Genomic DNA, 21,300 nt, shown 5'->3' with positions numbered 1-21,300 from the left:
TGTATTTTCGACAGTCCTGATGCTTGGTGAACTTCCTCCATTACTTCCACCCTACCTCTCCATGCCTTCATTTCCTTCATCTTAATCCACAAACCTACTTGCATTTCCCCATCCATCAATATAAAAGCCTCTGGATTTTGTTTCTCCCTAAAACTCCCTTCCCATAGGCAATCTTCCCTTCAGAGCATATTGTTAGCATTTGGGTTAGCATATCTTCCAACTTCTTTTCATTCTGGAATTCTTCTTTTCTGATTTTATTAACCTTTTAGCATATGCCATTTGTTAAACCTGCCACAGATACTCTCTGGATGGAGGCAGAGTTTTTAACCTTGTTGACTCCCTCCCTACTTCAGTGAAGCTGATTTTCTCAAAAGTGATCTGTCAATCTCAACAGTCATCGTTTGTCTTGACTTCTCAGAGCCTGTTGACGGTTTTTTTTGAAACCCACTCAGGAACTTACCTGTGGTTTCTGATGAGTCACTGAACTTCCCTGGCCTTGGCTGCCTAAGGATACCTCTGGTCAAGGCAATACAATTACCAGTAACTACGTCCACACTGGCCAGTATCAGGTAGCAGTGGGTGTGGTAACATACGTGAGCAGAAAATGAGGTCAAGTGCTAGATCCTACAGAGCCAAATATTTAAGGGGGAAGCAAGAGAAATAGTCCTGGAAGGAAGCCAGGAAGAAACGACAGGAAGGCAGAAGTGATCTTATAAAATGCAAATCTGATCACTTTCACCCAGCTGTATAAAATCCTTCCAAAGTCTCCCTGTAGGTTTAAGGACAAAATTCAAACTCCTTGGGGGTGCCTGAGAGCTTTGTTTTGTGCCAATCTCCAAAATGTGCTCTTTCCTCCAGCAAGAGGCTCTTGTACCTTTGCTCTAACATCCATTCTTATGCTGCTGCCTCTTTCCTTTATTATTCTTATTTTTTAAAAAAGAGTGATGACAAGGGTAAGCCTAGAGAAGAATCCTCTCAGGCTGGGATCAGAGGCCAGGGGCCATCGTTACTCTGACTGCTGAGGGAGGGGAAATGGCATTCTACTGACTGCTGAGGGAGGGGAAATGTGCAAAAGGACATGGCATTTAAGAGCAGGGTGATGCTAGAAGGAGGGCAAAGTGGACACAATAGAAAGAAGGGCAATGTAGTCAGGTCGCGGATGACTTCTAATTGAGGATTTTGTAATGAGGACAGGGCCATGGAGATTCAGGAGACCCAGGCTCTGCCCTAGAGGACTCAGGTTAAAGGAGCAAACAAGAAACCCAAACAGTTCCAACAACACAGGGACAGAAGACAGTTGGCATCTGAGCAGGGAGGTGCAGAGCAGGAATTCCTGAGGGGCGGAATGAAAGAGCAAGAGGGAGTCTTGGCTCAATGGAATGGCCCGAAAGGAGAATGAAAAAGCCAGAGGGGCTGGGTAACTGGGTGGGTCACAGAAAGTGCTGAGCACAAGATAAACTGCTTGGATTTTACCCTGAGGCTACTGTTCTCCAAAGTGTATTAGGAGCGGCTCCAGTGACTTCAGATGGTACACAGAGGAACATATTTTAATAGCTACAGTTTTACTTAAAGAATACTAGTAGTAAATACAGCTGGCACATTAAACTTCTGATTTCACAGATATTACTGCTCAGGAAAAGGCTAAGTAAAAACATAATGGACAAAAGTTTTCTAAAGACAACTATTAAGTAAACAGTAGGACAGATGGTATGCAGACATGGGAATATTGGTGAAGGAATGTGTGAGTGACTGAAGCTTGAGAAAGCATCACTGTGGACACTGTGGAGGCAACAGCCAGGGCTTTAGTAGGAAGTGGCCTGGCCAGATCTACAGTTTAGAAAGACCACTGTGGAGCCAAGTAGAGAAGGTCAGGAAAAGATGGGACTAGAGACAAAGGCTCTGTTGAGAAGGCTACGTTAGTGATCCAGCCAAGAGATCAAGACCAGAGCCCAGACATGGCAGCAGACAAAGGAGAAGCTTGCCCACATTGTCCTCCAGGCACAAAACCAGCGCCAACTCATCCAGCAGCAGCTAATACACCAAAACCTGGTAGTCAGGCTTTGTGTAGGTTTTCTGTCTAGTTACAAACTGGAGCTTAGTTACATTTCTTCATAAACTTCAAAGATCCTTATCATCACCACAACGCTCCTTTAGGGATTCACTCCAAAGAAGCCATCATATTCAAGTTACAAATCCCCGTTTAGCAGATAAAATTGCCATCTGTGAAAAAGAAATTCAAAGAAGGTAAATGATATAAGTTCTTGGAAGGCAGCAGCCTTACCTCAGAGGCAGCAAAGCATTAAGAGAAGTAATAGTAAGGGTAGTGGCATAAATAACTTTAAGTGCATTGACAAGTTCATTTTTTCCCTCATAATAACCCCATGAGGTAGCCAGTATAATTATCATTTCTGTTTAACATAAGAAGAAAGAGATGCTTAAACAGATTAACTTGACCAACACCACACAGTTTGTTATGGGTAGATCTGGGATCAACCTTAGGTCAGTTCATGGTCTCAACCAATATGCTTCACCATTTCCTTTATGGTTAGTCTCACTGTTGTTTCCTTAAAACTCCGTAACTGACAAAACTAGAGGGTTGAGGGATATAAAACATGATGAAAAATCTGAGTTGATGCATGTGGAACTTGAGAAACTTAACAGAAGACCATGGGAGAAGGGAAGGGAAAAAAGTAGTTTCAAACAGAGAGGCAGGCAAACGCATAAGAGACTCTTAAATACAGAGAACAAACTGAGGGTTGATGGGGGTGTGGAGGAGAGGGGGAAATGGGTGATGGGCACTGAGGAAGGCACTTGTTGAGATGAACATTGGGTGTTGTATGTAAGCGATGAATCATGGGAATCTACCCCCAAAGCCAAGAGCACACTATATACACTGTATGTTAGCCAACTTGACAATAAATTGTGTTAAAAAAAAAAAAAAAATCTGAGTTGATGCTTGGAACAAAATATTACTATTCATACTTTAGGTATATGGGCTTTAGGTACAATTACAATGTATTTTCTTAAAATTAGCTATGGTGGGATTTAGTTACTGTTACCTTTTTTCCCCTTATTTATTTATTTATTTAAACATAGTTATGAGGTAAAGTAAAAAAGCACACATGTCTAAGGTAAAGAAAGACCTGAACTCCCGAACTGGTTCCATTTGTTACTAGCTGGAGGCTTTGGGAAAGTTCCCTAATCTCTCTGAGCTTCTAAAATGAAGATAAGAAAACCTAGCTCCTCATAATAGGTGTCTGAAACATTAAATGTACAAGGAAGTTCTATCTACTTTCAGACAGACCTTTTACAAAGTCCCTTCCATGTGATTATCTAAAATCTTGTTACCACATAGACCAACAAACTTGACCAAAATGACCTAGAAGCAGTTAAGGCATTCTTGTCTTATCAAGGGCCACTCACCAGTAGGAAAAGAAATACACAGCAAGATATAATCCCTCAACCACCTGATTTAAAAATTATAAGCAGGAACCATCAAACAATTTACTAGCTATGCATTAGAAACATATGTTATGGCACAGAGAATGGGAAATAATAAGACAAGGAAAGGGAAGAAGAGAGTAAGAATGTGACTCAGAGAGTAAGGAAATATACATGTATGCAGTCCTCTCATTCACTTGTATTGTTGATTATAAATTAAAGATAGTCCAGTGCACTTCAATCTAAAACTTCCCCAGGCCCCATTCTGAATACAGCCAGGGAAGCCCAAGAACGCAAAGCACTGCGGATCACAGAGGTTGTGTACTAAGAAACTACCACCTCTGAAAACCTACCTCAATGGCCTGACCCAAGGTCCTTATATGAAAAAGGTCATTCTCCTTGCCCTGTAAGGTCCCTTTCAGATTCAATATTCTACAATTCCAAATGAAACCAATGGTTAGTACTGCCCTGGTGTAATGCTCATTCTTAAAGGTCTTAGTGTGTTCATAAAAAGAAAATTTATTTACAAAATACCAACTAAATATGCTTCATTGTCCTAGTTCACCAAAAATAATACGAAAGTTCTTCTGAGAATCATTGATCGGAACAATTACAGTTATAAAAAGGATCACTTAAAAATAAGAAGAATTTGGGTGCCTGGTGGCTTAGTCGTTAAGCATCTGACTTCAGCTCAGGTCATGATCTCATAGTTCATGAGTTTGAGTCCCACATCAGGTGAGCACGAACTCCACTTCGGGTGAGCCTCACTTCTCTCTCTCTCTGTACTTTGTGGGATTCTTTCCTCCCTCCCTTGCTCCCTGCCCCACACTTCCATCCTCTCTCTCTCTCAAAAAAGAAAAAAGAAAAAATTAGAAGTTTATATCAATATCAACACTGGAGGCCTCAGGATGGTGGCCCATACCTTGGACTCAGTATCTGTACTTTTTTATTTAAAACAGTGGCCAATACTTAAAAATTGGGGAAATTTGACACACATATTCAACTTCTTTTGAAAAAGATGGGAAGGCCAAGCAACCCAAGGCTCACATTCCCACACAGCAGCATTCCACTGGAGGTACAAAGGCACACAGGTACGCAACAGCTGGTCCCTAGAGCTGGTGACTAACTCTAGCCCCCCAAGCTTCCCTCCCAGCATTCCTCCCCCTGGCTCCTGCAGGCCTTTCAGCTTGCAATAATTACTTCCTACATACTTACTCCCAAACAGTGTGTGCAGCACCCATTGGCATGAACTATTCTGCAGCGGAAACAGGCCACGATCTACACTCCAAAGTGCTGGTGTTCACTCCTGCGTCAGAAAACACAGCCACCCCAGCGAAGAGCTCCTACAAAGGGGGTTATGTTTCCATGAACTTAGGTCTGGCTATACGGTCACTGATTAACTTGACGCTTTTGCCAAAGCTGGTTACTGAAATTACTGAAGGGTGGCTGACTAATAGTGCTTCTAGAAGGTGATGATGAATTTTAGAACTTTAAGTTAATAAAAGCAAAAGGTAAAGTGACCAGAAAAAGAACGAGAGGAAGCAACATCACTTCAAAACATTTGAAGGCATTAAAAGAAAAGAACATTGACATAAGTGACTAATGATTCTATAACTTACATTTGTTTAGCAGTTTTCCAGAACTTAAACTTGTGTTAAATACAAAGAGAGAAAGATAATTTCTTTAGGGATAGCTTCAGAGACTTTTTTTTTAGTAATAACACTTTTATCTTTAAACATCACAACAAGAATATAGAATGATACAATTGCATGTTATACCTGAAAATTACAGGGCTTGTATTCTGAAATATACCTGTTTGGGCTAAGTAGGGCCTAAGCTGCTCTAGTGAGATTATTTAACATCATAATCTTACTGGCACCAACAGTCATCAAAGATTTCAATTTAACCTTGAACCTGTTAAAAGCAAGAGGACTTTTGGTCAGAAAATTCAGCACTAACTATGGTTAAAGATTTCATACTAGAAAACTAGGTTAGTGTTTGATTCCTTTAATTCATCCTTTTTTCTCCAAGGAAAATGCTCTTGAGAGGATTTTGCTTAGTCTTCATGAGGGTCCTTAGGATTTGGAAATCTTTCTGTTGTAAATCTAGTTTAAGAGGAGAATCAATTCTCATTTTTACGATTTTACCTCTTATTGGAAAAGTAATGCATGCTTACTAAATGCACACTCAATATTTACTGGCAAAGAAAGATACATGTAAGTAAAAGCAGTTTACATAATACCATTTACACACACATACACATCCAATTATCATATACATATAGATACACACATACTATCATTATATTAATTCATACACAGAAAAAAGGCCAAAAGTCTACAAAAATAAAAATAAATTGTAGTTGGCTTGGTGTAACATTTTACAAGCTTTTTCCTCCTTTTTGCTTTTTTGTAGTTTTCTAAATATTATATAAAGTCTATGCATTATTTTAGTTTTAAGGAATAAGGTATTTAAATATTTTTATCTATGAGACTATAGGCTAATTTACTCATGCATCCAACCAATTAACACTTAGAAGTATGTTACATACTAGATCCTATGCTGTTTTTAGGACACAATATTAAAGACACAGTGCCAAAAGCCCCAAGTAGTCCACATCTGTAGAAGACTGTAGTTAAATGCTATGACAGAGGTGGGGGTACACTACACCTTAACTAGACAGGGAACATTTCTTGGAGGAGACATTTGAACTAAAACATGCATTTAAGGTGGGAGAGTAATGGGGCTGGGGGTGGGGAGGGGAAGCTGGATATCCCAAGCAAGCCAGCCAATAAGTCTGGTTCACATTTCCTACAATTGAAACATCATCAGCTGTCCACAGAAGAGTCAGCAAGGGAGGAAGAGATCCTAGTGATATCAAATGGATAGAATCAGCTGGAGGTAGTGCAGACCAGTGTGGGAAGATGACTGAGAAGCAAGATTATGTCCACATTCTGGCTTTGGGGACTGGGTGGGTGGTGGTATCAGTTACTGTGATGGAGAAAATAGGAAGCAGGAGTTGTAGGGAAAGTGACAGGGACAATGGTGGAAATAAGAAACCCAGTTTAGGGCACGATCTGCCTTGAATTTTTCTGATCCATGGATGATCCGAATATTGAAAACTATTAGGTACATATGTTTTGGGGGCCCAGTAGAAAGTTCTAGACTGAAGATAGCTGGACATGATTGGTATATAAGACAGAATTAATTAGGTGCAGGCAATTGTATATATAATGAGAAACACAGAAGGTCTTTTTTTTTTTTAATATATGAGATTTATTGTCAAATTGGTTTCCAACAGAAGGTCTTTTAAGGGGTAACATTTAATGAAGAAACAAAGGAGAAAGACTGGGAAGGAATGATAGAACGAAAGAGGGTGTCAAAGAAATGGATGATGGTCAATGGTATCAAAAGCTATAGAACATTGAAGCAAAATAAGAACACAATTATCTTCCTTTGTTTATCACAATACGTACAGAGGATGCCTAGCGATTCTAGCATTCCATTCTAAATCCAAAGCTGCAGGATGTTCAGGGAGGGACCTAGGTCTGTTTGTTTAAAGGCTTCCAGATGGCTTTATTACAAAGCTAAGTTTGGTACCCATTGATTTAAGCCATGAATTCCTTGTTAACTCTATATAGTTTCATCTCTATGACATAGAACACATTCCTTCACTGGCTTTAGTCCTCAATATTTCTGAAGTTAGAAACTTATAGGAGATTGCTCCTATAAGAGGAAAAGGTGTTAAACTTCCATTCCTTCCCCCAGTGCCTCTGTGCCTGTGGGTTATTCACCGGTCAAGTGTAGACAGAGAAAAAGATGGTTACTGCCAGTTTAAGGAGAAATCATTGTGGGGGGTACTGTTTTGAGAAACAAAGGATTTGCAAAGGTAGGGAAGAGAGAAGAACTACCCAAGTTTAGGAATACAACATTTATTATTATTATTTTTTTTAATTTGAGAGAGAGAGAGAGAGAGAGAGAGAGAAAACAAGTGAATGGGGGAGGGGCAGAGGGAGAGAAAGAGAGAATCCCAAGCAGGCTTGCTGATGCAGGGCTTGGGCCCAGAACCTTGGAATCAAGTGAACCGAAATCAAGTGTGGGACTCTCAACTGACTGAACCACCCAGCCAGCCGCCCCAGGAATACAGTATTTTTAAAAGGTGCCAAGCTAGAAAGGTCCTAGGCCTAGCAGGCAAAACCCATACAGTGACCAATCTCAGTAAGCCACAGATTCAGGCAAATGAAGAAAAAGTCGGGAAGGTAGGCCAGTCTATAAAAAGCTTTAAAAAGCAAACAAGGGGTTTAGGGCATGTGGGTGGCTCAGTTAGTTAAGCATCTGAGTCTTGGTTTAGGCTCAGATCATGATCTCACAGTTTCATGGGTCCAAGCCCCATCTTGGGGCAAAGCCTCTCATGGAGAGCCTGCTTGGGATTCTCTGTCTCCTTCTCTCTCTGTCTGTCCCCCATCTCCCTCTCTCTCTGCCTGTCCCCCATTCACAGTCTCTATCTCTCCAAAAATAAATAAATAAACTTAAAGTAAAATAAACAAACAAACAAACAAATAAAATGACACAGGGGTTTGGACTTTAATTCTGGAGGCTTAGGATATTTTTTGTGGCAATGTGACAAGATCAAAATACCTTCTGAGGAGATCATTTTGACTATAAGGTAACAAAATAGATTCTCAAGGGAACTGTAATAGAGAACAGGAAACTGTAGTTTAAGTATAAGGCACTGTGTTCACAATAAGATTCATGTAAAATAAGGTAACTGGATCTTGTGATACTAGCTTCAAAGGAAGGAATATTGTCGGGTTTTGTTTGTTTGGGGCCAGATAGCCACTACAGCACATGAAAGTTCATTCTAATAATGAGCGAGTACTAGAAGCAGCCTGCACCTTAACCCACTGCAAGTTATACTCTCTAACATTAGAGAAGGGACATTTTAGTCAAGCTCTTCGCTTCTATTCAATGTTCTGACGAGATCACCTCAATTCAATTAATGAGCACCTGTGGAGTATCATCCATAAAATATCAGTCACTTCCTCTCCTCGTAATTACTGAGACACATCTCCTCAGATGGAGGGCACTTCGGCAAGGTCCGAGGATATGAACAAATTTGGGGATGCTGCAAATTTTCATCACCTCACTAGTCAAGACAGGACTTTGAATGTTTCTGGTATTTCCCATTTGTGTTTCAGTGAATTGTCAACCTAAATAAAGGACATAATTAATGCAGTCTCAGCTGCCTGCTGCAGTGTCTGGTTATAAGAATGGGACTGAAATCAAATGGATTTGAGTATGAATCACAGATTTGATATTTGCCAGTTTGAGCAAGATGTCGAAAACCTGTTATGTCCCACTTTCCTCATTTGTAAAATGAGGAATAACACTACATGCCTCACAAAACTCTCATGAGTTTTAAGTGAAATCACCCATGCAAAGGACCGTCCAGAGTCCCGTGCTGGGAAAGAGTCAAGGAGGGCACAGACTGAGTACACTGCCTGCCCTCACAGCCCTCTCACAGCTGGGGAAAGTGAAAGTGTGCTCATGGGTGCATTTTGCACTTTATTTCTGAAAGGATTACAAAACTGAGCTTTTATGAAGTGCTTGGGAACATCAGTTATTCTTTATAGAAGAAAGTATCACGCTTTCTAAAACATAATCGACTTAACTTATACATGAGGAGTTTATTCTAAATGTGGGCAGGCACAAAATACAACTATCATATAAATCGAAGTGCTTGATGACCTTAATTAGAGGCTGATTAGAGAATATGGTATTTTAGAATAATTATTAAATATGTATTTGCATATCAAGGTATAAGTAAATTTTTATTATTAAAGGAGTCACCTAAAATAAACAGCCTCAAGCCACTACTGACCTTACTTTATATCAAATGAATGTCAAATAACAAGCACCCACTCAACTTTAAAACAGTTTTAAAGCTGCATTTTCTTCCTTACCAAACTGACAGAAATAAAGAATCCTACGACTCAGATTTCCCATCATGTGGGGAAAAGGGTACTCTCATGCGGTTGGTGTACAAGTGGTCATACACTCTCATGTGCCCTAGACATAGACTTTGACTTGGTAAGAGTACCTGAAGGACTTTATGAAGATGTTTAATGTAGCACTGCTTATAATGGCAAAAAATTTGGAACAACCTAATATCCAAAGCAGGAGCATGATTAAATCATCCTGGGAAGGTAATGGAGGGGTGCTAACTATATTTTTAATATAATATAGCATCTCATGTAGAAAATGTACATATTAAGTGGGAAAAAAGCAGACTGCAAAATAGATTCTGCTTCCCCAAACTTATCTGTATGTTCAAATGTTGCTAAGATTACCTTAGCACAATTGTTTTCAAGTTAAAAAAAATTTTTAAATACCCACAGGCTCTCTCCTTTTCTCCTATTAGCTTACTTATTACATGAATCACACTAACCAATTAATTCAGCTTGGGTTTAACATTTATGCATGACTTCACAAATTGTGCACAATTCCTGTTATTTGATTCCATTTCCATTGTATTTTAAAAGTTGGATTATATGAAATCAATTATTATAATACACTTCAGAGATTGAGACCATAAGTAACTGGGAAGAAAAAACAAGTTTCAATCTCAACAGGAATTATTGGTTCTTTCTAAAAAAGGAAATAATCTCTTAGTATTAAGAGAAAAAAAGACCATTATATTTTTTACCTAGAACAGTATCCAAATCTATGGAATACAATCATATCAAGTCTCTAAAAATTCTAGGAACTGTTTCAAGAGCTTTTCACAAGCTTCTCAAGGTACACTCCTGGTCTTATTTACCTAGAACTAGACCAATACCTGCCAGGTCCTATGCACTCAGTAAGTGTTTGTTCAAACAATACTTAACTGCTTAATGCTCACAAATGACCCATTTTTCAAACTAAGAAACTATGTTTCAAATGGATAAAGTATTCATGCTCAGGCACAGTATTCCTAGGGATTCTCATTCATCACTGCCTGATTGCGTGACTCATTATCCCACTGGCCAGAGCAGGGCAGCCCAACTCCATACCTCTCTAAGGGCAGGGCATGAGACTTCCTATACTTCAGACACCTTTTAGCACAGGCTTGTGCAAAGTAAAGGGGCAAAAAAAGAAATGTTTGTCAATACCATCAACCTTAATGTTTGTAGTATTCTATCAATGTAGGAATTCCCTGCAGATAAATTATTTCTTTAGAAAAAAAAAAAAGTGTTGTTGTTATAGATATGAAACAATAGATTAATAACAAAGTTAAAATTTTTTGATGAAATCTCTGCAAAAAAGAATTAGGGTTGAGTAAAGGAAACAAAGTACATGCAGATGACTAAATTACTGTGAATACAATGGCATATAATCAAGTTTTAAGTAATCGAATCCCTAAATTATTTGGCTATAATGGTTCATAATCACTTTCAGAATGGCGTATAGGATTGGTCTGATAGTCTAACACTTGACCAGTGGTTCTCAGTGTGAGGTTATTTTGTCCTTCAGGCAATTTCCTCCCTCAGGCAATGTCAGGAGACACTTTTGGTTGTCACAGCTGGGGAAGTACTACTGGCATCTCACGGGTAGAGGCCACGGATGCTGCTAAACATCCTATAATGCAAAGCACATCCCTTAAATAATCAAGCAGCTCCAAATGTCAGGAGGGCCAAGGTTGAGAAATACTGTAGTAGACGATTTATACAAGGTGAAACTCTCCACTGTCCTCAAGTTTAAATTAGCACCAAGAGTAAGAGTAGGAAAAGCCTGGATGCCCCAGGTTCTGGACACTGCAACTTTCCCAAGCACACTACTGTCATCTGCAGCCAATTCAAGAGAAGTAGGTGATTCTGCAAGCTGCAGTGGAGACTGCAGGGAGGTAAGGTAAAACGTGACATGCACTTTAACCTTCAGTGAATGTGCACATGTCTCCAATAGCAGCATTCAGGAGTGCAAGAAGAAAGTACCAGCTTTCCTGGGTCCCCAGGGGTCCTAGATCTTCTGACAACTTCTGCCAAGTTAAATAAAGTTATTATTAAAATAAAATTATTATTAGATAGTTTTGTACCTAAAATTTAGTAACAAGGATCCCAAGAAAACTCATCCCAAACAAAGATAAATACAGACTATATGTAGCTTTCCCATCCCTGCTTCCCCTGCCTCCCACCCTCCCCATTTTCTTACTTGGTAGATTATTCATTTGGTGATGGCATTATGGAAGCCATAGAACACATTGTAAATAAAGAAGGAACTATTTTGGTAGAGTTATTTCCTAGTAATAATAACAAAAGGGGAAAAAACAAACATGTTTTAGAAGTATCAGGAACAATAAAGAGGAGTAAAACGTTTGTGAAGCTACGTCAATATCAAAATTATTAACCTCTTGTGACAAGGAGCTTCGAATGCTGGAGGAGTCAAAGAGACCTCCCATGAGAAAACTGCTGTTGAAACTCCAACGTGTGAAAGAGTCTATTAAATAAAAAAGCACATAGAAATGCCCAGCTTAATGTAACAAGGGAATCCAGAAGTTATCATCAGAGAGAGGGAAGCATTGCATGCCACGTCTTAGCTCCTTAAGGACCCTGATGATCCTGAAGTCTAAAACAAACATGACTTTTTCTTATTTCTTATGTGCACTTGGAGTTCTAGGTGGGTATTAACTATAGAACTGCTCTGTCTTTCCTAGACTTAAACTAAAATGTGGCTTCCTATAGGGTAGGTAGATAGGGAAACACATAAAAGAACAATTAAAACAAAAATTTCCTAACATCTATACAAAGAAATCCATCATTAACACAGTGAGATATAACGCCTCCCAGAAAATGTTTGGTTAATGAATAATTAGTTCAAGAAAGAACATTAAGTGTATCAGGTTAGCCAAAGACCAATAAGTCACAGACACTATAAAATACAACATAATGGAATTTAACAAGTGATCCTACTCTAAAAAGCCCACAAAACCCACCTGTGTAAGAGGTCAAAGTATTTCAGCATTACAGGTTTCTTCTGGATTAAAAAAATGACAGTAATATAAGAACTACATGTGTGGGCCTGCTATACTTATTCTAGAAGAGTCCTTGGTACCGTTTCAGTAAAGATAAAATAGGAAAAACATCCAAATTTCCTTATGTTAGAAACAGTACATTTTCAAAGAAAAAGTGATATGTATAATTGGCAATTTTTCTGGTAGACCCTGGAGGTCCACAGCACCAAAAATGTGGCTGCAAGTTTCAGTGCCTTGCTTTCCTCATCTATACAATCAGGAGTTGGCCTAAATCTCTAAGGTAGAGTCAAGTGTGAAATTTGATTTTAGAACTTTAATTTTAACAGGGCTTTAGAAATTACATTGCTTCTATTGAAATATAAAAAAAAATTTAACGTTTATTTATTTTTCAGACAGAGAGAGATAGAGTGCAAGCTGGAGAGAGGCAGAGAGAGAGGAAGACAGAATCTGAAGCAGGCTCCAGGCTCCACGTTGTCAACAGAGTCCAACGTGGGGCTTGAACCCACAAACCATGAGATCATGACCTGAGCCTAAGTCGGACGCTTAACTGACTGAGCCACCCAGGCGCCCCTGATGAAACATTTTTTTAATAATTTTTTTTAATGTTTATTCACTTTTGAGAGAGAGCGAGCGTGAGTGGGAGAGGGGCAGAGAGACAGGGAGATGCAGAATCCGAAGCAGACTCCAGGCTCTGAGCTGTCAGCACAGAGCTCAATGTGGGGCTCAAACCCACGAACCATGAGATCATGACCTGAGCCCAAGTCAGACACTTAACTGACTGAACCACCCAGGTGCCCTGAAACATTTTTAAATAATAAAAGACGATAATTTTCTTTTCATCTCCCTAACATTCTGAAAGTTTCAGTGAAATACTCTAGGGGGTACAAGCATAGGTAGAAAAGTATAATACTTAAACATAAAAATTACGTTGAATGTCCGTGTTAACGTGGGTTTGTGTCTAAGACAAGAAACAGATATTGGCAAATTCATTAATTAAAATCCTATTAACTATTTTTCATGTTAAACTATAATTTATTAAAACAGGACAACTCCCTTGATGACAATTATTCTGGATACTGATCAACCAGAAGGTGTGCCCTTGCTTGGAATTTTATTTTCCTTTATTAACAATTCATGCTTAAGGAAGCTTAAGGCAGGTGTGTTGGCCAAGAGGTCTGCCCAGGTGATAATGTTAATGACTAGGTAGGAACAGGAAAAATGTGTGAGTTTTACAATTTTATTTTATTTTATTTTTTTTTAATTTTTTTAATGTTTGTTTATTTTTGAGAGAGAGAGAGAGAGAGAGAGAGAGAGAACAGGGGATGGGCAGAGAGAGAGGGAGACACAGAATCCAAAGCAGGCTCTAGGCTCTGAGCTGTCAGCACAGAGCCGAACATGGGGCTCGAACTCACAGACTGGGAGATCATGACCTGAGCCGAAGTCGGGCGCTTAACCAACCGCCTGAGCACCTAGGTGCCCCGAGTTTTACAATTTTAAAAAACTGACTGGAAGGCCTTTGTAAAGACATTTTTATTCTACCACATATACAAAAGGAAAACAATTTTTTCCAAAGATAGTATCTCCTAATTATTTTTATTATAAAGATGTCCTTAGTGATGGACTGCCAAAAAATTTCAATGCCACTATCCCTGTTGGCCTAGACTGTCACATAACTGGTAAAATATCTCCTTTAGCAATTTAAAAATACAAATCTCTCTAGAGGTGTACAGTCAGCTCCTTGAACCCACCCAAGGGACCTCACATCACACTTCTCATGCTGCTGTGTCACAAATACTCTCTCCTTAAGGCCAGAGCAAGCTTTAGTTCCCTAGAATAATAAGCACTTTAAGAACTACAACCATGCCTCTCTACTGTCCTTAGGTTTAGATCTGCTCCACGGTATCCTTGTATTCTTAACAGAATTGCACTTCTAATTAGCAGCACCCGAGAATACCTAAATCTTCCTTCATTTAAAATTCAACTGGGTAGAAAGTTATAAAAGTGTTTCAGCACACAGTACTTATGATGACCTCAAATTTGCTGAATTGAAACTACTCATTAGCAGAAACTATTCAAAAAATATCCTTCTAGAAATTCTAACATATACAATTAGGAGAAATCTCTTATTCAAGAATAAGGTTAACTACTTTAAGATTAAAAAAAAAAAAATCAAGACGCAGTTAGAATCTAATGGACCAACATTTTCCATTTGAGCCCACGCTTACCTCTCCCGAGGAACAGCAAACCAGTACTCTGGCTGCTTTCTTCGTTTGCCATACTGCTGGACCATGGCTGCAGTGTGAGTGGCAAAAGATTTTCTCATTGGTTTTCCTACTTTAATGCACAGAAACATGGGTGGGGTCTTGCTTTTCTCTTCTTTTGAAGGAAGTATATCTGAATCACATATGAAAAAAAACTTCCTCAATACTGACAGTATTAGTGAAAGTCAAACCCTTCAAATTACAAAGAAGAGTGCCTGATCCCCTCTTAGTGATAGAAAATCAAAACACAGGGGAAAAAAAAAACCCCACTAAATTAGAACTAATCACATTTTTCAGACCTTCTTTAACACAAAAGGAAAAAGCGTTGGATGTTGCAGGTTGGTCTATATCATATAAGATGCTACCTACTGGGAATATGCATAAAAACCAACACAACATGACAAGTCACAAGAATATATAGCCATGAAGGGTACTGAGGACCCACTTACACCAGAAGGCAATTTAGTTTAGAATTGAAAGATCTTCAAAAACACTTCAAACCCCTGGGTCACCTGGGTGGCTGTCGGCTAAGCGTCCAACTCTTGATTTCGGCTCAGCTGGCAGTTTGAGAGTTTGAGGCCCGCATTGGGCTCTCCACCGACAGTGTGGAACCTGCTTGGGATTCTCCCTCTCGCTCTGCCCCTCCCCCCGACAAAAATAAATAAATAAACCTAAAAATTTATAAAAAAATTTCAAACCCTTTATATTTGGAAATTCAAGGTAAAAAGGAAAGTTACTTGAACTTTTTTTTTTTTTAAAGCAAACTACTTTTGAACTAGAAATCTAGGTTGGACCTAGTTCAAGGTCCAAAATAGATACTATTATACTGATGCTAAGTTTTTTCTCAATTAATGTATAAGTACAGATAAGCTCTATCCAGAAAAAGTTCTCAAATAATTATTCTAATTTTGCTTGCATTTGCAAGTTTCAGAAAGCCAACTATACAACAGAATATAAAGATAAACAAAAATGGCTTACCTTCAATGGGTACCTGAATTCTCTTTAACAGCCACAACTGAATTTCGGACTTATTATCCATTTGTGCGCCTTGGCAGCTGTTGTCCAGAGTAGATTCTGAAGAGATGTCTAGAGACTCTTTATTCATATCTTCTTCTGTGGAAGACGCCAGTTGCAGTGGGAGGGACACTCTCTCTTTCATCCAGGTTTTATCTGGCTCCTTACTGTCCTCAGTTGGGGGACCACCTACCTGGGGAAGAGAACTACTAAGGGTGATATCTATTCCCACTGGCTCAATACTTTTGCCATCACTTAATTCTGCCTTCTGCAAGTTTTCAGAGAACTGCGACCCTTCTTTGTTCTTATTAAGGTAATATTCAATGAGTTTAACTTTATCTAGATCTTCATGTATGTTCAGTGTGTTTTCCACCTGGCTTTCTGGGGAACCAGACTGCTTGTCCACCTCTGGCATTATATCTTGCTTCTCACAGGTTTCTAAATCTAGGGCCCCCTTCAGCTCAGCATCACTATCTGTTCCGGAAAAGCTCAGGGCTGACTGCACCTGCATTTTTGTAGTAGAACTGATTATTTGTGACTTAGCCTTCCTTAGCTCTTCTGGATCAAGAGTAAGGCACTCCTTTGAGGTGTCTCTTTTGTCCATTCCACTATCAGTTTGAGAAGAAAGTTCTTCCAAGTCAACAAAGTCATCATCTTCCCCTAAAAGGGAATTTTCTTTGGCTATAGATTCAAATGCAGCACAAGTGTCAGAAGGTTCCTTGCTGACCCTAGTCATTGTGGTAGATCCACTGGTTGCCTCTGTGGAAGATTCCAGGGTCTTTAGTTTTCCTGATACAGAGCTATCTGAGGGTTTTATGTGTGTGTATTCTGTTGACTTCTCCAGAGGTCTTGTTGATTTGGAATCTGAAGTGATGGTTCTCTCTCCATTCTGCTGCCGTTTTTCCTTGTTGAGAGATTTGAACTTACTGAATGGGTTGATATCTTTTTCTGAAGCCAGGTCTTCCCATTCTCCAGGCCTGTACAGAGGACAAAGATCCTGAGGTAGGTCACTGTCGGGGGAAAAATGGTGGGTGCACATGGAATGTTAAAAACAAAACCAAAAACAAAATGGAGGAAAGGCAAAAACTAAAACATAAACATACCACAACTTAAATTTATGTGTAAATGATTTCAGAATAAGGAAATGAAATCAAGAAATTGACTTCAAAATGAAACAAATAAACTATAAGAAGGGGTAAAACAAAGGACCATGAGAGTCGCATATCCTACCAGAAGGACATGAATGATTTTTGAGGTCATTTATGAACATGGAGATGTCACCCACCAGATTTTTAATGATGAAATAATATTTCTGATATTCGTGAAGGAAGGGACAAAGGAAATGTTTTAGTACAATGACTTAAATTCCTTAACTATGCAAAGCTTTTCCTTTTTATAAGATAGCATATAAACCAACTACATTAATTCTTAATGGTTCATTGACTGAGTTGCTACTCATTTAACTGTTGTAGAAGTTACCAGCCCCAAACCCTAATTCTGAGTTTCATGACAAAGGATCTGATGTTTCCAATAACAGACGTCCTTCTCTTCCTGAGGGAGATGCAAGAAGCTTATAGCACCTGCTCCATTTCACACTTTAAAAATTTATAGAAAAGTAAACCAAATAAGCTCTTACTTATAATACTAAGTTTAAAATTCTTAATTTCTTTACTCATAACAATATCATTTTACTTTATGGTGATGGACGCTGGTTTATCATCTGAAACATACTGTCCCTTAACAACAGATGCTTTTCTACCCAGGTTTGAATGACACAAAAATATTGATTAAATATGTTCTCCAAAGTTGAAAATAAATGGTCAAGAAACATAATTTTTAAGCTATGACTGGAAAAACTTTGAGTAACCTGTATTTTCACTTACCTTAGTATTAACACTGGATTAAAACACAGATATATAAAACCCTCCTAAAAAATAACATTGTTAGATTTCAGAAATAATTTCTAAAAAGCCTAGATCATATTTAGGTAATACTTTATTTTTTTAAATTTACTGTCAAATTGGCTAACATACAGTGTATACAGTGTGCTCTTGGTTTTGGGGGTAGATTCCCATGATTCATCAATACTCTATCTATTTTTCTGGCTTTGAAATAATTATGGCCATAAGCCAACAGAGTACCAGGAAGTTCTCAAGTTATAAGACTATCTCCCCAAAGTTATTTCATAAACCACACACATGGAACATCCATGCTTTTTCCAATACAAATACAAGCCTCCATAATTGTTAGGCTTTCATAAATGCTTTAAAAAAACTTCTTTAATTCATAATTCATTTCAATTCAATAAGCATTCATTGAGCCGCTAAATGCCATATGCTAAAGGACGATCTTGCAATGTCTTTGTTCTGCAGGAACCTGCATGCACAAAAATGTTCTGCCCAACACTAGCATCCCGGGAGACATTAAAGATGCTTCCGTCCTAGAGTCAGATAAGTAGTGTAACGTGTCATAATTTCCATTTTGACCCCAAATTTAATTTGGCATATTAGAGGTCATAAGAAGTCTTGCAACAAAGAAACCCAGTTCTTCACATACTTGGTTAATAAGCAAAACTTTCTTCCATGAACACCCAAGACCCTTTATCATCTCTTCCTGATCTAGCTTGACCCCCATGAATAGATGTGACTACACTCTGCTCAGCCTCTTACTTTACCTTGTCTACCCCTCCCTTCTTGTTCATCTACCTAATCCAAGCGGGGATTAACTTGTTTTTTTGGCACCGTAGCTGCCAAGCACTGCTGGGGCAAAGTACACAGTGGTGTCAACGGTCTCTACTGTTAATGTTTTCCAGACTCAGCCAGATACCTAGTGTTGATCAATAATCCCTTCAGTTGTTCCCTTCCTATTCTCTGTGGCTACAATATGTCCTACACAAAAAATATAAAGCCTGAAGTAGAGGGTGGGGAGATTTCACTCACACTCACACACACACACACACACACACACACTTTTAAAACTATTTGCACATTGCAGTTACAGAATTTATACATGCTTTATCATACGATTTTTGGTAATAATGAAATTTTAAGATATTTCTAACTTTTAAACAATTGATGGGATTCTGAAGTTGATACGAATTTTGTATCACACCAATTTCGCTCACACATTCTATTTTGCCCATTGGTGCACATATTGTTCACTAGACTGAAAAGTCTTCACATACTTGCGTCCAAGGTGAGAATCAGTGAATAATTCTGAAAGAAACTGAACATAGTAGGAGCCAATTCTTAACTCTTCTCTTTCCCTCCAGCTATAGCATTAACTTCGTATCCCAGATCATTAAAAATCTCATAATGAGAGAAATCTTTCTGTAAAGACATACCTTCCTTTCCTAATATTAAAAAGAATACTTAACATCCTAAGCTGAAGATGTACAATAGTATTATCTCATTAGAAACCATCATTGGGCAAGAAATGCCCCCATTTGCTTAGTCATTCACTTCTAAACTTAACTATTTCTTTACTTTTCTTCTTTCTTCTTGTCACAGAGAACCTAATGTTCATTCCTCATTTCTAAAACTAGCTCCGCATGTCCTCCTCTCTGCCTCCATCTAAGATCCCAAGGTAGCGGGACACTCCCTCACGAGGGTTTTCATGGAATGCCATGTGCAGTTCTATATGGTGCCATTTCGTTACCACATCTCTCCATCTGTCTTTTGCACCCAGTAGACTATAAGCTCCTCAAGGGCAGAGGCCATGACCCACTCATCTTCACATCCTTGTCACACAAGAGGCATGTACTAACATGAACTAGAAGCCTCGACTGCATGGACAAGATTCCCCAGAACAATGAACAGAGTTTCAGATATGAATTAAAGGTTCATATAACAGCTATACTTAAAAGGTATCAGGCTATTTTCTAAGAGTTTTAGTATATCAATACATTGAGTTCTTAAAACAGACTTATAAGCTGAAGAACACTCTTCATTCCATTTAACAGATAAGAAAACTGAGGCTTGGGACTGAGCAACTCATGCAGGTCATGGGGCTGTCAGTGGCTGAACCAGGACAACCCAGGTGGTGTGGCTCCAGAATTAATTCATCACACAGAACTGCCTGGCCTGCAACACTGCCTCCTACCTTCTCACTTGGATACTTTGGGCAGAATTTAGAAACTACCTCAGTGCCCATGCTCTGCACTGGCTTCAGTGGCTTGGAGCTGAGTAAGGGCCAAGCGGGTCTGATGCCAAGGACTCTGAGAGTCCAGGGAGACCTGCTGGTATAAATTCCTAAGGACGATGTGTGTGGGTTAGTTCTCTAGCTGCCTGCCCTTCTTTTCATAAGTCCCAAGGGCTAGTTTCTCTTTGCACAATTAGGACCCACCGCTTTCCCTCTACCTTCCTATCATGGAGGTTTCTGAAGAATTTTACTACTAGGAGATCTAGAGAAACAGAAACATTGACAAAGTGACAGTAGGAATCATATTATCCCTTAAATGAATTGATACCCTGAGCTTTCTTAACCCTCTTTCTCTTTCTTCATGGGAAGCTTCCTTTTCTCTCTTTTACAAAACAAAAACAAAACAAAAAAACCCTCAGTTTTATAAGGCAAAAATAATCAAGACTAAGATAATATTCATCTACGTTTCAGAAACAAACAGATCAGTATTGCTCTCTCTTCATACCACTTAGGGTGGTCCGGCTACGGCCACAGTGGCCTCAGCACTCTCCACTCAGAGCTTTCTCTGCAGGATTTAGGGAACACCTGAGTTAGGAAGCCTGCCTACCCTAGAATTTGAATGAGAACAAAATTCAACTAAACTAAAGAAAAATACTATTCTCTTACTGGGAACCAGACTAAAATTCTTTCGGAGAAACTATTTCTTATTTCATTGATTCATTAAGAACATGCATTGCTTTTCAGAAAAATAAGCCAAGAAATGCCATTTTTATGTGTTGGCTTTTTTGCTTTTCTCCTTTCGTTTTTATATGTGCAGCTTTTCCCTTTATCTCCATTCCCTCTCCTTTCTCTATTCTTTAAAAAATTTACTGCACAAATCTTCCACCTTCAAATTCACCTCTATACAATCTCCCACTGCTGCCAACTCCCTCACTTTTTAATTGCATTTAATTCTCCAAACACCGGAATTCTGTTTGTTTTTGGTAAACAAAGAAATATCTCTTACGATGGCAAGGCATCTTTGATCTTCATGTGGGAAATGTCGTTGTAGAGGGCAATGGAAACCACCTCTTCCATGGGGCAAATGAGGCCATACTCCTCACAACCATTTTCAATGACCAGGGGATCAGACTTGTGAGGGTCAAACATGATGTTGTTTGGAGTAACAATCATGACGCCTCCGACCACACCCTACAGGAGAAAGGGACAGGACAGAATCACCACAGGCAGAAATCCAACCACAGCAGCTTTAATGGACTCGTGTTAACATTCTGTTGACTCTGGCGTACCATGGTATACATCACACCCCCTTTAAGAGCAGGAGAACAACAGGCTGAAGAAATGCAAAGTTGGGTACTGTGTGGTGAGGCAGAGAAAACAGAGCTGCCTCACTAAAGCAGTCAACCGAGCCTGGTTCTGGAACACCTGCTGCCATAG

The 21,300-nt window shown here is 39.0% G+C and overlaps 1 protein-coding gene across 12 annotated transcripts in view; it reads right to left on the bottom strand.

Annotated features, from left to right (window-relative positions):
• NCOA7 (nuclear receptor coactivator 7) overlaps positions 1-21,300 on the bottom strand; it is a 165,923-nt gene that overhangs the window by 35,888 nt on the left and 108,735 nt on the right. For 10 of the 12 annotated variants that reach the window (XM_060616580.3, XM_060616577.3, XM_060616583.3 and 7 more), the window contains 3 exons: positions 20,870-21,054; positions 15,688-16,733; positions 14,674-14,842 (listed from right to left, as the gene is read on the bottom strand). In XM_060616580.3, the coding sequence (XP_060472563.3) occupies positions 14,674-14,842; positions 15,688-16,733; positions 20,870-21,054 (1,400 nt within the window). The remainder of the gene's footprint in view (positions 1-14,673; positions 14,843-15,687; positions 16,734-20,869; positions 21,055-21,300) is intronic. The other 2 variants (XM_078447278.2, XM_078447281.2) reach the window with 1 other exon arrangement.

Source organism: Panthera onca, chromosome B2 (genome assembly GCF_046562875.1).
Source record: "Panthera onca isolate mPanOnc1 chromosome B2, mPanOnc1 haplotype 2, whole genome shotgun sequence".
NCBI lineage: Eukaryota > Metazoa > Chordata > Mammalia > Carnivora > Felidae > Panthera > Panthera onca.
The sequence above is the reverse complement of the archived record's forward strand: the minus strand, read 5'-3'. Positions and strand labels throughout refer to the sequence as shown.